The sequence below is a fragment of the Panthera onca genome, chromosome D2 (assembly GCF_046562875.1).
Source record: "Panthera onca isolate mPanOnc1 chromosome D2, mPanOnc1 haplotype 2, whole genome shotgun sequence".
In the NCBI taxonomy this organism is placed as follows: domain Eukaryota; kingdom Metazoa; phylum Chordata; class Mammalia; order Carnivora; family Felidae; genus Panthera; species Panthera onca.
The window spans coordinates 39,611,453-39,625,965 of NC_138349.1; the positions used below are offsets into that span (position 1 = coordinate 39,611,453).

The following is a 14,513-nucleotide window of genomic DNA, read 5'->3' on the forward strand; positions in this document are numbered from 1 at the left end:
GCAAATACTTATCAAACAAAGGCAGGAGTGGTTATATTAATATCAGACAGAGGACACTTCAGAGCAAAGAAAATTACCAAAGTCAAAGAGGGACATTACACAATAATGAGAACGTCAATATATCAAGACACAGCAATCCTAAATGTGTGCACCAAACAAGAGAGCTGCAAAATACATAACCTAAAAACTGATAGAACTGAAAAGCAAAAAAGACAATTAATAATTACACTTGGATACTTCACCATCCCTCTCACAACAATTGACAGAACAAGTAGACAAAAAAAGAAAAATGCAGTAAGGATATAGACAAACTCAACATCATCAACCATCAGGTTCTAACTAACAATTATAGAATACCCACCCAACAACAAAGAAATCACATTACTTTCAAGTGCCTATAAAACATGCTGATCACTTGATCTTGGTCAAGTTCTGGTGAGAGCTCTCTTCCTGGTTTGCAGACAACTACCTTCTCACAATATCACATGATAGAGATAACTCTGGTGTCTCTACCTCTTCTTTTAAGAGCATCAGCTCTAGCAAATTAAGACTGTACCCTTATGATCTCATTCAACCTTAACTACCACCTTAAATTTCCTGTATCCAATATAGTTACATGGGGGGTTAGGGCTCCAACATATAAATTTGGGGGGACACAGTTTAGTCCATATCATGCCCTGATACTAAAACCAAAGACAGTATATAAAGAAAACTGCAGGCAGAATTTCCTCATAAATATAGATACAAAAATCTTTAACACAAAATTAGCAAGAATTCAGCAATACATACAAAGAATTCTATACCATGGCAAAATGAGGTTTATTCCAGGGAATACTGCTCAGCTAGGTGGTTCCCACTCAGAATCTCTCATGCAGTTGCAGTCAGACAATAACTGGGCCTGGGGTCGAAGGTCTCATCACTTACATGACTGGTATCTGAACTACAAAGATTCAAAGAGCTGAGGGCTCCTCCAGTATCTAGGTCTCCATACAGTTTTTCTAGATGGTCTCTCTAGATGGTCTAGGTGGTGGCTTCAAAGTAGATATCTTATGTGATGGCTTAAAAGTGAATATCCCAAGAGACAGAACCAGACAGAATAAGCTATACTGCTTCTGTTCTCCTAGACTTGGATATCGTGCCATATCACTTCCACCATATTCTATTCTTTCCCTTTCTCTGTCTTTGATTATCTTTGTCATAGCCTTTTCTTAACCCCTTCAAAATTCCCTCTTCCATCCCCCATCAAACCACCAAATTCTTCTTATATTCTCAGACAAAGATTCTCTTTTTTCTAGTTATTCTTCATGGATTTTGTTTGAGACAAAGTCAGAGGAAATAGGAGGTAGCATTCACCTTTCACAACTGAAAGAGGGTTATCAAGGAGGACCAGTTTATCATTCCCAATTCTTCACCTCTTCCCTGTAATAAGTATATATCCATGTCCTTTGCCATGTGATGTAGCAATACTTGTTTCTAGAGCAGGCCAAGTATGTTTCCTCATCCCACTGAGGTAGGGCTTGATTAGTGGAATGTTAGTAGACATTATACAAGTCAAGGCTTTAAATGGATTGGTTTGGTTTGGCTTAGTTTCTTGCACTACATCCATCCATCAGCCATGAGCAGATCATGCTCCAGTTGGCCACATATCTCTGAAATCTGAGAAGACATGTGCAGCACCCCTGAAGCTAATCTTCAGCCAGAGCCACGGCTATCATATCGCATCATATCCAGCCAATCTACAACCTGTGTGTGAGTAAAAGACCCATAGTAATAGTGAGGATTTAACTCCTCTAAGTGCAAAAGAGGATGACAGCAGTCTGTTTAAATTAGCAAATACTTCCTTTTATGTTTGTTGGTAAAGAATTATCCAAGTTCCTTCCTTTTCTGCATGTTGACTTGATCTTCTGTTTACTTTCTAGAATTGTTCCCCTGTAAATCTCATAAATATGAAAAGCCAATTGTGACCCATGAGTGGTTGGCTGCTTCTCCATATAAGGAACTAATACCTGATGAGAAGCCATAATTTTGGGCTTCCCTTACCTTAGAAGTCACCTGTACTAGTTTGCAAGGGATGACATAACAGTTACCACAAATTGGGTGGCTTAAAGCAACAGCAACTCATTTTCTCATAGTTCTAGATGTTAGAAGTTTGAAATCAAGGCATCATTAGAGCGATGCTCTCTCTGAAGGCTCAAGGAAAGGATCTGTCTTTCCCTTTTATAGCTTGTGGTGGTTGATGGCAGTCTTTGACACACTCCAATGTCTTTCTCTCTCTCTTCATCTGTATGTCTGTATGAATAGACATACAGAAGGACGCCAGTCCTCTGGAGAAGGTCCTCTTAGAAGGACACCAGTAATATTGGAGTAAGGACCCACTTACTCATCTTAACTAATTACATCTGCAACAACCCAATTCCCAAGTAGGTTCACATTTAAAGTCCCAGGATAAACATGAATTTTGAAAATACATTATTCAAGAGATATTGGCCTTTGTGGGACATGTAGATCTTGTCTCCTTCCACCCGAGATGTCATCTTGGAGAGCCAAAGATAATAGCTCCTGGGTGACTATGTAGAATACCGCAAGGACAACTCCCACTGAAGAAGGATGCTTGACACTGCCCTTCAAGTAAGCTATGGTTCCTATTGTATCCTTCTAAGTGAATTCAGCCAATGATCTGAATGCTATTAAGTCTTACTTGATCGCTCAGTTGGGCACCGTTACAAGTTTAACTTAACAATGTTAAGAAATTACTTTTGTTATCCATTTTACATTCTGTACGTATATGAAGCAAATGTCCAAATTGACTACAGGAAAACTTAGGGGTGCATATGTTAGCACTGTATCAGTGGGAGGTTGAATGAGGACTTCAGTCATATATAAAACCAAATCCTATTTACATAGCAGTAACAACTAAATTGTGTACTTTTATCATAAGAAATCATATGTCCAAATATTAAAAAAGACTGGAAGGGGTGCCTGGGTGGCTCAGTCGGTTAAGCGTCCGACTTCGGCTCAGGCCATGATCTCACAGTCCGTGAGTTCGAGCCCCACGTCGGGCTCTGTGCTGACAGCTCAGAGCCTGGAGTCCGTTTCAGATTCTGTGTTTCCCTCTCTCTCTGCCCCTCCCCTGTTCATGCTCTTTCTCTGTCTCAAAAATAAATAAACGTTAAAAAATTTTTTTTTAAAAAAAGACTGGAAGATGGACCTTATTTCCTGTTCATTTACACTGGGCCTGAGGGGATAGCCATAGCAACTGCTCACATACTGTTAAGAACTATTTCTTTGTTTGCTATAGTTCTGTGAGTCTCATGGACACAAGCTTCACTGGCTTTCAGAACTAGGTGTTTTGGACCCCATCACTTTGGTGGGAGTCTTATAAGTTGGGATACTAAATGTTGTCCTGTTTGTGGTGAGAGTACGTCTTAGCTTTTCTACCCATTTTGCTGTGGGTATTTTCACATTTGCTTGATGTGTAGGAGTCCCTCAGCTAGTTTTTGGATTTCTTTCAGAGGGAATTGCTGTATGTGTGGCTGTATATTTAGTAGGAGGAGGGAAGTTCAGGAGCCTCCTATGTTATCATCTGAGTCAACTCCCACTATTCTTAATCTGGACCAACCATTCTTATGTTCCACAATCACTCTTGCCCGCATGTTCTTGCCAGGAATCTAAGCCTGGAATAGTCTCTCCTTTCTCCATTCTCACTCAAAAGTAGCCCTTCTAGCCATGACTTATCCTTTAGATATCAGCTTAAATGACATTTGTTAGAGGAGACCTATAGGTGAAATTCTCTTGCTGTGGTTAAGCCTTCCCTTTGATGACATTTTACTTTCATTATTTGTTAAACTGCCTTCCCAACCACATGGTAAGATAATGTTTACCCATCTTTCTCACTGCTGTATCCTCAGGAGGTATTATAGAGATTGATGAAGACAGAATAAGTATTTGTAGTAAGAGAACAGGATGAAATGGAAGTCTATAAGGAGACAGAACTGAGATAATGATAACAGTTGATCCTAGCCAAATAGTAATACCAGCAGAAAAAGAATATTTTGGGAGAAAATTATGTAGGTTTTATAACACATATTGATCCAATTAATACCCTAATAGTTGGTCTTATTTTCAATTTGTTTATACACATTGCATTATAATCTCTGAGTCCTCTCAAATCTATAATTAGCCTCCAGCAATAAGAGAACAGTGGCCTTAAGTCTTTAACCAAAGAACCAAGGACACTGACATGTAATCATGTAACTGGATCCTAAGATCTATGAAAGACCCCCAGAAAGGATGATAAGGGAGACTTTAATTCACAAAGTACCTCCAAAAATGCACATGGTTAGGTTTCCAGATGCCAAGATAATTACCTCTGATTGAAGGAGAGATAAAGGCCTTCTCCCTACACCCAGCGGTAGGTGTACCAGGAAAACAAGGACAGTCATCCTGAGATGGGATAATAAAGATAAACGAACTACTCTGAAACCATGAATCAGGTCAGGATAAAAAGTTGTCTAGAGCATTCAAAGAGATTCCTCTCCGGCCCAGTTGTGCAATGAGGAAATGTTGACACCTTTTTTAAAACGATCCTGAAATTTGTAAGAGGAAGACTGAAAGAACTCTTAATTCTTATAAGAAATATCACCTAAGGTCATGAGAAATAATGACAAAATCAGAATTATTGTCTCCTCACTCCTGGAGCAGAATGTGCTCTTTCCCTTGACCTGCTGTCAAGTGTCTGAGACAGAAACGGAGGGAGTAGAATTTAGATCAGAGCCCAAAGCACTCCTGCTGGAGACCATGGGAGCAACAGCAGCAGCTGCTGCATTAAACCAAACACCCAATGAAGGGAGGCCTCCATCAATCAATGCCCAAGTGGGAAACAAACTATATCACACAACTTCACAGAGATTTAGTATAGGAATTGGTTAGACAAGTTTTGGAGGACCATAAGGGCATGAGGCAAACATTGAGATGATAAAGAGACAGCAAGTGCAGAAGGAAGCTTTATCTCCCGGGGCTGGAGGAACCAAAAGAGAGCTGAAAGCCGTTGTAACTGAGAAGTCCAGAGAAGGTGCTCCACTGAGCTGGGTCAGAGTCCTCTGATGAGGGTGTGCTTCCTGGGTAGACTTGTTCTTCTTGTGGTATGAAGAGACTCCACGGAGCTAGGACTCAGGCCTCTGAGGAACAGGCACTGCTCAGAGAGTGTTGCTTCCTTGGGACCTTGGACAAGACAGTTCCCACTGAGCTGGGATTCAAACCTCTGAGTAGGCAACATCAAAACTCAGAGTAGGCCTCTGAGTAGGCAACATGCTAGTGTCTCTGAAGGGCTAATGAGGCTGCTCCTGCAAGTGGGAAAACTGCAGCCAGCTGCTGTCCCTGGGCCCAATCACTACTGCAAAGTTAAAAAAAAAAAAAAAAAAAACAGCATCAGGGCAATGCTGACAGAAGCAGGAAGCAAGTTCCTTCTGCATCTACTGTTTCAATCTTTCTCTAGGGACTCCTCTGGGCAGAAACTCACAGAAATTCAGCTGCAAACATGAAATATGGTTTGTAGAACCCCAGGCCCAGAGTCCAGATCTGGAACTGGAGCTGAGAGACAATAGATTAATAATGAACCAGTTGCTGCCCAAGCAACTTAAGACTTCCCCATCTAGACTAGCTCAAGTAGCTACCCCAGCAAAGAGAGAAGCAGGAGAATGTGGTGTGTTTCCTGGCATGTACATCCATGTAAAAGTCATGCCGGGTAGATTAATTGGCATCCCAAGGAATCTGACTGGAGGTTGGATTAAAATTTGGGCTTTGAGATTTTACACTGTCCAGTAGAGGAACTATGGATGACAGTTTTGTTTTAGAAGGTACACATTTATGGTGCTACCTAATCACCATAATTCATTATAATTCAGAAAAATGAAGCATTCTGATGGGTCTCAATTTTCTCATAGGTCTTTCACAGCGAGGGCAAAAGTGTTTAAAGTGGAAAAGAGAGCATGTGGAGGACGCCTGGATGGCTCAGTTGGTTGAGCATCCAGCTTCAGCTCAGGTCATGATCTCATGATTTGTGAGTTTGAGCCCCGCGTCAGGCTCTGTGCTGACAGCTCAGAGCCTGGAGCCTGTTTCAGATTCTGTGTCTCCCTCTCTCTCTGCTCCTCCCCTGATCATTCTGTCTCATTCTCTCTCTCTCTCTCTCTCTCTCTCTCATTCTCTCTCTCTCAAAAATAAATAAACATTAAAAATTTTTGTTTTAAAAAGACAGCATGTGGAAGCACAAAACAGCAGATCAATTCAGTATCCTACTACCAAGAGATTCAGACTCAGATGTATGAGGAATCCCAGCCCACCAAAGACCTGAGGTTTGCTTACCCCCCAAAAAGGATGAAACAAGACGGAATCATGCTTGGTCCTCAAATCTGACATGGGACCAATGTAAGGAAACACTGTCCTCCAAAGTCCAGATCCCTTCTTAATCTCATGTTTTTCTAGAGAATGCCAGGTGTACTCTCTAGCTGAGCTGCCAACACAGTAGGACCCAGCTATGGTGCCTGGCTAATGGGCAGAGCTCTCAACCAAGGAGGCTGCTGGGCTCACTCCAGCTGGTGGTGGAGGACTAGGGACTAGCCTTGCCTCTGTGCTCTGACCCCTCCCAGACAAGGCGGGCCAAATGCCTCTTGCTTGCCTTCAATGAAATTAACCCTCCAGCCTCCTTTTTTAAGACAAGGGAGGCTCCTAGATTAAATTTAAAAGATAAAATAAGAATCTGCCCCATGCAACAGAAAATTAAATGTGATGGGACTTCTGCCATCTTATGAATCCCTTTTTCTGGAATAAATGCCTCTCCCTGCCAGACAGGGCTCTAAGAAATCCATATCTGGAGAAATGGCTCAGGTCTCTCCTTTTGTTAAGCCTGTTAAGACTGTTAAGCAATCTTCAAAAAGACTGCTCTTCCAGGTCCACTGTCAGGTTGGACAAGAGCTGTAGTGGGCTTGCTGCTTGCTTACAAAGCCTCTTGTCCCAACCATGTATGGTGCCAGAAGGTGGAGTCCATGATAGGCCCTAAAGTATACTTTGGTGGGTAAGAGCATACACTTTAAATTCTTGGAGCTTTCATTGAAATCCTACCTCCACCTCCCGCTCATTACGTAAGTTGGATGTATTACCTAGTCTCATAGTGTTACTGGAAAACCAGAGATAAGTTGTGGCAATACTTAATCCCCAGACCTGACATATAGAAGCTTTCACATTAGCTGGGGGCAGTAGTGGTGGAAGTGGCATAGCGGCAACCACAAATCCCAAACGTAAGAGATGCTGGCTGACTCTAGTTCAGTGGTTCTCATCCAGAGACAATTTTGCTCTCTCCTCACCCTCAAGGAGATTTGGCAATGTCTAGAGACATTCTTGGTTGTCACAACTGGAGTGGTTCTACCGGCATCTAGTTGGTAGAGGTCAAGGATGCTGCTAAATATCTTATGATGCACGGAACAGCCCCCCACAATGATTCAGCCCAAATGTCAACAATGTCAAAGGTGACATACCCTGGTGTAGCTGTACCCAAGGATCAATTCCTAAACTGAAGATAAAGGAAAGCCAATATAAAACACAAGAATACAACTACCTCATTGTCTGGAGCCAAAGGATAGGAAGGTGGCTAAGACTTCAGTTCATAAAGCAGCTTCCACAGATGGGGAGCTGTATGCACCACAGGCTCATATCTCCCTCAACCAGACCCCTTATCATATGGTTGTTGGTGTTGGCAGGCCAATCTGGCAGAACACTTACACGAGATGTGCTTGAGTCAAGGAGGCCAAAAGGGTAAGGGCTTGTGGTTGGGGAAATATTTGAAGAAAGGATGAGCTTCAACTGATAGACATTATCAAAGACAAAAAGCAGAGAAATGGATAAGTTGAAGTTCTAACAGTTCCTCTCTGTGGCTCTTCAAAGAATCGATAATGTGAAGTCATAGTCAGCCAGTCATAGAAAATGTTGCCTGCTGGATGCCAGTGGAGTCATGAGTTTGTCTGCACTAAATCACAAGGACCAATTTTAAGAGATAACATATAGGGAAGCAAGATCTGCTTCTCTTTCTCAGCTAAGAAAGGCAAACTGGTGGTGGTTCCTACAAAAGGAGTCAAAAAAAAAAAAAAGAACCTCAGGTTTGTTGAAGGTAAAGAATGCATCTGTTCCTGAGAAGGCAAACTCTAAGCAAGACAGAGCTCTGGCAGGGACGGATGCTCCACCTGGATCTAGAGGCCACAGAGAGAAGGATCAGCTGCTCACATAGGACTCAGAGTACAGAGCCTGAGACAGGGTTCAACCGAACAGAAAAGAGAAGCGATCTGAAAACTGAAATGGGCCCATTTGCGTTTGAAAGAGCAGGAAAAAAATTGGGGACTGAAAGATGACAGGCTCTGGGGAGCTGGGAGAGAATCCAGAACTAAGGAAAGGTGGAAGATCCATCAACAGGAACTCCTTCATTTGGCCTTTCCTGAGCAGAGATGGTATCACTCATGAGCCTGAGGCTTCCTGAGATAAATAGGATCCACTCTGTATCAGAAACCACCACAGTGGCTTCTCATTTACCCATCCCAATGCTGCTTCTCACCAGGTCATTTTTAGAGAGTTGAATCCACCGCTGCCCCAGCAGCCCCTTTCTGTATCTTAACCCCCACCTACCCTTTCCAGCTAGCCACCACACACATCACCCTGAGCCAGGCAGGGGTGAGGGGCTGTGACATCCAAGTTTCCTTAGCTGCCCCTGTCCTCAGTGATCACTCACCAGCAGGATTATCTTAAACTTACAGAGCACTTGATATCATTGTCTTCAGTTCTCTTGTTCAGTCTGGACACAATCTCTAGATTCATTTATTTTCCCCATTACACTTAGAAGGAAACTACAGCTGAAGTGGATTGAGTACTCTGAAAGAGTCTGAATTTGAACCCAGATCTTCTCCCCAACCAGTGTAGGGCTCCTTCCACACTACACATGTCTTCTCTGTACATCCACACCACACCCTGCAAAGCAACGCTGTTATGCCTTTTCTTTTTACATTCATCATCATGAGTACTAGTGTATTCTTAACTGAATTACCAATTTTCTAAGGATATAGATCAAATGAGTTTTGTTTTGCCAGATGAGTAATGTGCTCTTAATCACTCAGTACTCATTTAAGTACTATTTATTTTTTTAAAAAATCCATTACAAGCTGCGGAAAATATATAAATTGCAAGAAACCAAGACGATTACCAATAATTGCTCTACACAGCATGTTGAAAACCTCGTAATCACACTGGTTCATTAGTGGTAGTTTTCAAAGCCTTATTCATTGGAGAGTCTCTGAGGCCACCGTGGACTTCAATATGCAGTCTCCAACAAAAGTTGCAGAAGACAGAAATTAATTTCTGGTGAAGGAGAAAATCTTCCTGAGGGCTGCTTTGACCTCCTTGTTTCTCAGAGTATATATGAGGGGGTTGAGAGTAGGGCTCAACATGGTGTACAATACACCAGCCAACTTGCTCTTCTCTGCACTGTAGCTAGAGACAGGGCTTATGTAGGCATAGAAGACAGCGGTATAATACATACACACCACAATGAGGTGGGAAGAGCAGGTGGAAAAGGCTTTTTTCTTCCCCTCTACAGTCCGCATCTTTAGAATGCTGGAGATGATAAAGCCATATGACACGATGGTCATCAGGAAGTTCAATATGCCATAAAAGGCGTCAGCCAGGACAACCATGATGCTATTCACATAGGTGGAGCTACAGGAGAGAAGCAACAGAGGAGGGGCCTCACAGAAAAAATGGGTAACGATATTGGGACCACAGAAATTCAACCGCAGCATCAGCCCAGTGTGGATGGTTGTGTTGAAGGCACAGAGTACCCAGACACCTGTGGTCAGCTTGCTGCAGAAAGCCTTGCTCATCATGGTGCTGTAATGCAGAGGGTGGCAGATGGCTGCATACCGGTCATAGGCCATGACCGTGAGGAGGAGCAGCTCAGAGGATGCAGCCCATGTGAGGAAACAGAGTTGGGCCATGCAACCCCCATAAGAGATGGAGCTCTCCTCTGACATCAGACCCTCCAGTGCTTTGGGCATGACGGAAGAGGTGCAGATAATATCCATGGTAGCCAAGTTGAACAGAAAAAAGTACATGGGGGTATGGAGCCCAGAGTTGAAGCTGATGGCCAAAATGATGAGGAGATTACCTGTGAGGGCCACAGAGTAGAGGGAGAGGAAACAGCTGAATAAGAGCACATGGTATTCTGGGTGCTCTGAAAAGCCCTGCAAGATAAACTCTGTTACTAGCGTCTGGTTATGCATGGTCCTTGGGCTGAGAGGGGTTTCCATGATCATCAGGTGAATCTCTACTCACAGCTCCATGTGATTTCAGGACTAGAGAGAGAAATGAGAGGTATCCTAAGGTAGGCTGCTATTATGTTTCATTCATACCTGACACCATGGCATGAGCAATATTATACAGAGATACGAAGGCTTCTTAATGAAGAGAAACATACCAATATGACATTAAGCAAAGGGTGTGAACATGTAGCCCATAAAAAGTGAGTACAAATGGCCAATTCATAAAGCGTAATTCAACTTCAAACAAATGCAAGTTAAATCAGTAATTCATTCTTTATGAACCATGTGGCAAAGTTTGAAAAGCATGGTTTTGACTAACACTAGCATGGGTGCCAAGATGCAGGCCTTTTCAAATTCATATTCCATTTGAGCCAGAACTTTCACTTCTAGGAATTTATCCTGCAGCAATAATTAAGTTCATCTTCAAGGTGTAATCACAGCATTATTTATAATACTGAAAATATAAAAGCAACTTATACTCTTAAAGGTCAGTATATTACAATATGTTCCTATAGCATAATGCTCTATACCTATCGAAATGATGCTTTAGAGGTGTTTTACTGATGTTTACAAAAAAGCATGAAGAAAGTTCAAAAGTAGTATGTACAATAGGATCTTATTTTGAGTTTAAGAAAAAAAAAATCACATTTGTACATATACCTATAGAAAAAAACCAACTGGTTCTGAATGATAAACAACAGTGGAGACTGATTATAGTTGATTTAATTTCTTTGCCTTTGTTTCTCTGTATTTTCTAATTTTTCCATTTAAGAATCTTTCTAGGGGCACCTGGGCGGCTCAGTCAGTTAAGCATCCGACTTTGGCTCAGGTCGTGATTTCACAGTTTGTGGGTTTGAGCCCCGGGTCAGGATCTGTGCTGACAGCTCAGAGCCCAGAGCCTGCTTCAGATTCTGTGTCTCCTGTTCATGCTCTGTCTCTATCTCAAAAATAAACATTCAAAAAAATTTTTTTAAGAAATCTTTCTAAAAGGCAGATCTGACAGAATAAAGACCCCCAACTGCTACTTCTGGATCTACCCACCTCTCTAGACAATGTTTTCCCTCTTGTCTCACCCCTCATGGCCAAAGCTCTAGCCACACCCAGATCTCCCAGTCTGGCCAAAGCACCAGCCATGCCAGACTTTTGTAGCTTTGTTCTTGCAGCTCCCTCAGCCAGGAACACTCTCCTTCTCATGAACCAGGTCGATCATCATCCCTTTCCTTTTCTAAAATCCCTTCCCTAGAGAGAAAGGACCACTCTCTCCTTCGTGACCCCCAATTCTGTACTGGCTTCTATCCTAGAATTCATTAACACATCACTTCACGATTATGGTACCCATCTCCCCTAAGATTGGGGCATTTGCCTCATTCATTTCTGAGCCCCTCTTCTTGGCTCCCAGCCCCATGTCTGGCATGAAACAGGTGGGCCCTAAAATACATTTGTTGAAACAATAGCAAAGAACAGTCCAGTACCAATAAAAACAGAGTGGTTTCTATTCTCAACACAGTGCAAATTCTGTATTGTTTAAGATGAAATCAGCATGGTACATTTGCGTTTTCCTTCTTTTCAACTCTTCATTCATTAAAAGGCTTAATTTTAAAAAGATGCTCATTTTCAATTAAGAATTCTGCTTTTTACCAAACTTCAATAAACGTATTTACCACTGAAGCATTAAAAGGTTTATAGAAAATGAGGAAACACCTCTGATCAAATCACATCACCATTTTGTAAGGTGAAGACTGTTCTTTGAATAGAAGAGCATAAAATTCCTCTGATTCAGGGCAATAGGCTGTGCTAGTGTAAAGTCTGTCCAAAGCTAATACAAATGGGGGTCCATCTGTATCTTCCCAGCAGCAAGGTGTCAGGTTGCTCCATTGCTTTGCTGACGATAATAAATGAGATATGCTTTGGCTTTATATGCAAAAATAGTGAATGTTACTTTTGTACAGTATGAGATGTGGGCCTGAAGACTTTATTTGCTCCTTTGTCACTTTGTTGCCTCCTCAACACAGCCTGGTGAGTGACTCCTGTTTAACCCCAGGGACCACCATGAGACTGAAAAGCTGAGGCAGGCTGAAAAGGAACAGAGTTGGATTTGCCCCTTGGATGTCTCCACGTAAGGTTTCTGCACTTCCCACGAATGTCCTCCCTAGGATTCTCACCACCTGACACCCCCAGTCATCACTCACAGCCCACTCCACCGCACAGATTACAAGCCAGAGACTCAATGCTATGACCACACCTGGGAAGAGATAGACACCTCCATCGCCAAACACTGAGCGGTGGTGTGTGGGTCTGTCACAGAGCACTATCGGAGGACCAAAAGAGCCTATTATGAAGGAAACTTTATATCTGGTCTTGGTCTTCACTCCACTCCAGAGTGACGATAGAAAAATAAATAAATAACTACAACATAAATGGGAGTTTTGAACAGGTGCTCAGCACAAGGAAATGTCAACAAACTGATTCACACTCAGGGAACAAATTGCCCCTCAGATAATTACCCTCGTGCTGTAATTTCCAGGGCAGGGGAACAGTCTCCTCATCCAATTGATCAACAGGGAGATCAGAGAATAAGGGAGCAGAGACTCTTTCTGTGAGAATGACCATGAAGTCTCTGTTGGACCTCAGCCAGGTGCTTCCTCTTCTGAAAATAACAAAGACCTCTCTCTCCTGAGGTTCATAGGGCATTGGCTTTAATCCTCCATCAAGCAGTGCAAAATTATTACCAAAGATGTGAGGGAAAAGAAAAAGATCTCAGTTACCAATTGCCAAGTTTAAACACATACTACCTGCAAACTACATGACTCTCCACATGTGAGGTGACAGGACGTTTAAACAGTGATTATTTTCCATACTTACCAGAACTTCCAGCCCTCAAGTTTCAAAGGACATAAAAATGCATCTTGGCAATTTGATCACTTTAAAGAAACAGCATGAAGTGTCCTTAAATCCCTGAAATTAAAAAGTTCATTTCATTTCATTTCATTTTTCATACAAATAAGTTGAATTTCATGTGAAAGACAATTTACTTTCAGTGACATTTTATGTTAGTTCCAATTTATTGTTCATAATTTCAGAAGTGGAGAATTATTGCTGTCATAAGGCATTCAATTAATTACGGAGAAGTTGACTACTTCTATTATTACTATCTCTAAAGAAGTTTGAGAATTTTCAGACACAATCCAATTAATCCAAAGTCCATCTATTACACATGAAGGTAAATATTCCTATTGTAAACATAACTCAAGAGCAGAAAACGAAAAATCAGAAAGTGCCAAAATCTCATATGTTCAGGTTTAAATCTGAAAGATACTTTAAAGACAACCTTGTCCAACCTACTTATTGTAAAGTCAGAAAGGTATCTAAGTGACTTATCCTACTCACACAGAATACTAGTGACAAAGCTAATACTTAGTCCCAAGACTTTGGGATTCAAGCCTAGAATTCTTTGCTATGTAATGTTATTGTCCCACTAAAACTAATGTCAAATAAATGTCAAATGCCAAAAAATGTCAAGAGAAGGAAAAATTAACCAAGAATCTAAATGATTCTTATTTTGATTGAGGTGTGAATACAAACCCTAAACTCTCAGCCAGTTTTTACATCCTACTTGCTCTATTATTCCATTTGCTGATCAAATAGTAATAATACAGAGTGAGAAATCTACAAATGTTACTAATTGTAGGTCAGCTAAACAAAAAATATCAGGTCTTATATATAGTTCATGATAAAAATTAAGCAGACTTAGAGTTATGGGCATAATTTTTCTCATTCTTTTATATCACCCAATAGAATGAGCCATCTTCAGAATACTCCTGATTACCTGGAAAAAATTCTTCACCTTTGTGGAGCTAATAGATTTTATGTATAGTCATCCTTTCTCCATCAATCATGATTGAGGTAGGAAATATGGTGACACTGAAGAAGTATGTAACCTAGGACAAGATCAGTACGGACAAAGGCTTCCTGCCCCTATTTAAGCTAATCCTACCAAGAATTTGTGACTCATCTTCAGCAAAGTTTGTCACTGCCTATGGGAGACACCTGGGACACCTGTTCACAGCTATTACTCTAAGTGGACCCTGAAGGAGCAATTAAGTACCACTTTGCTAGGTACTTGGCTGTCGCTGGTGTTCGTACAAAGGCCAGTTCAGACTT

The 14,513-nt window shown here is 41.6% G+C and overlaps 1 protein-coding gene across 1 annotated transcript; it reads right to left on the minus strand.

Moving 5' to 3' along the window:
* Positions 1–9,207: 9,207 nt before the first annotated feature.
* Positions 9,208–10,373, minus strand: OR13A1 (olfactory receptor family 13 subfamily A member 1). The gene is given in 1 exon segment (XM_078435075.1): positions 9,208–10,373. A coding segment is annotated over 1 exon segment (987 nt). The 3' UTR covers positions 9,208–9,386.
* Positions 10,374–14,513: the final 4,140 nt, after the last annotated feature.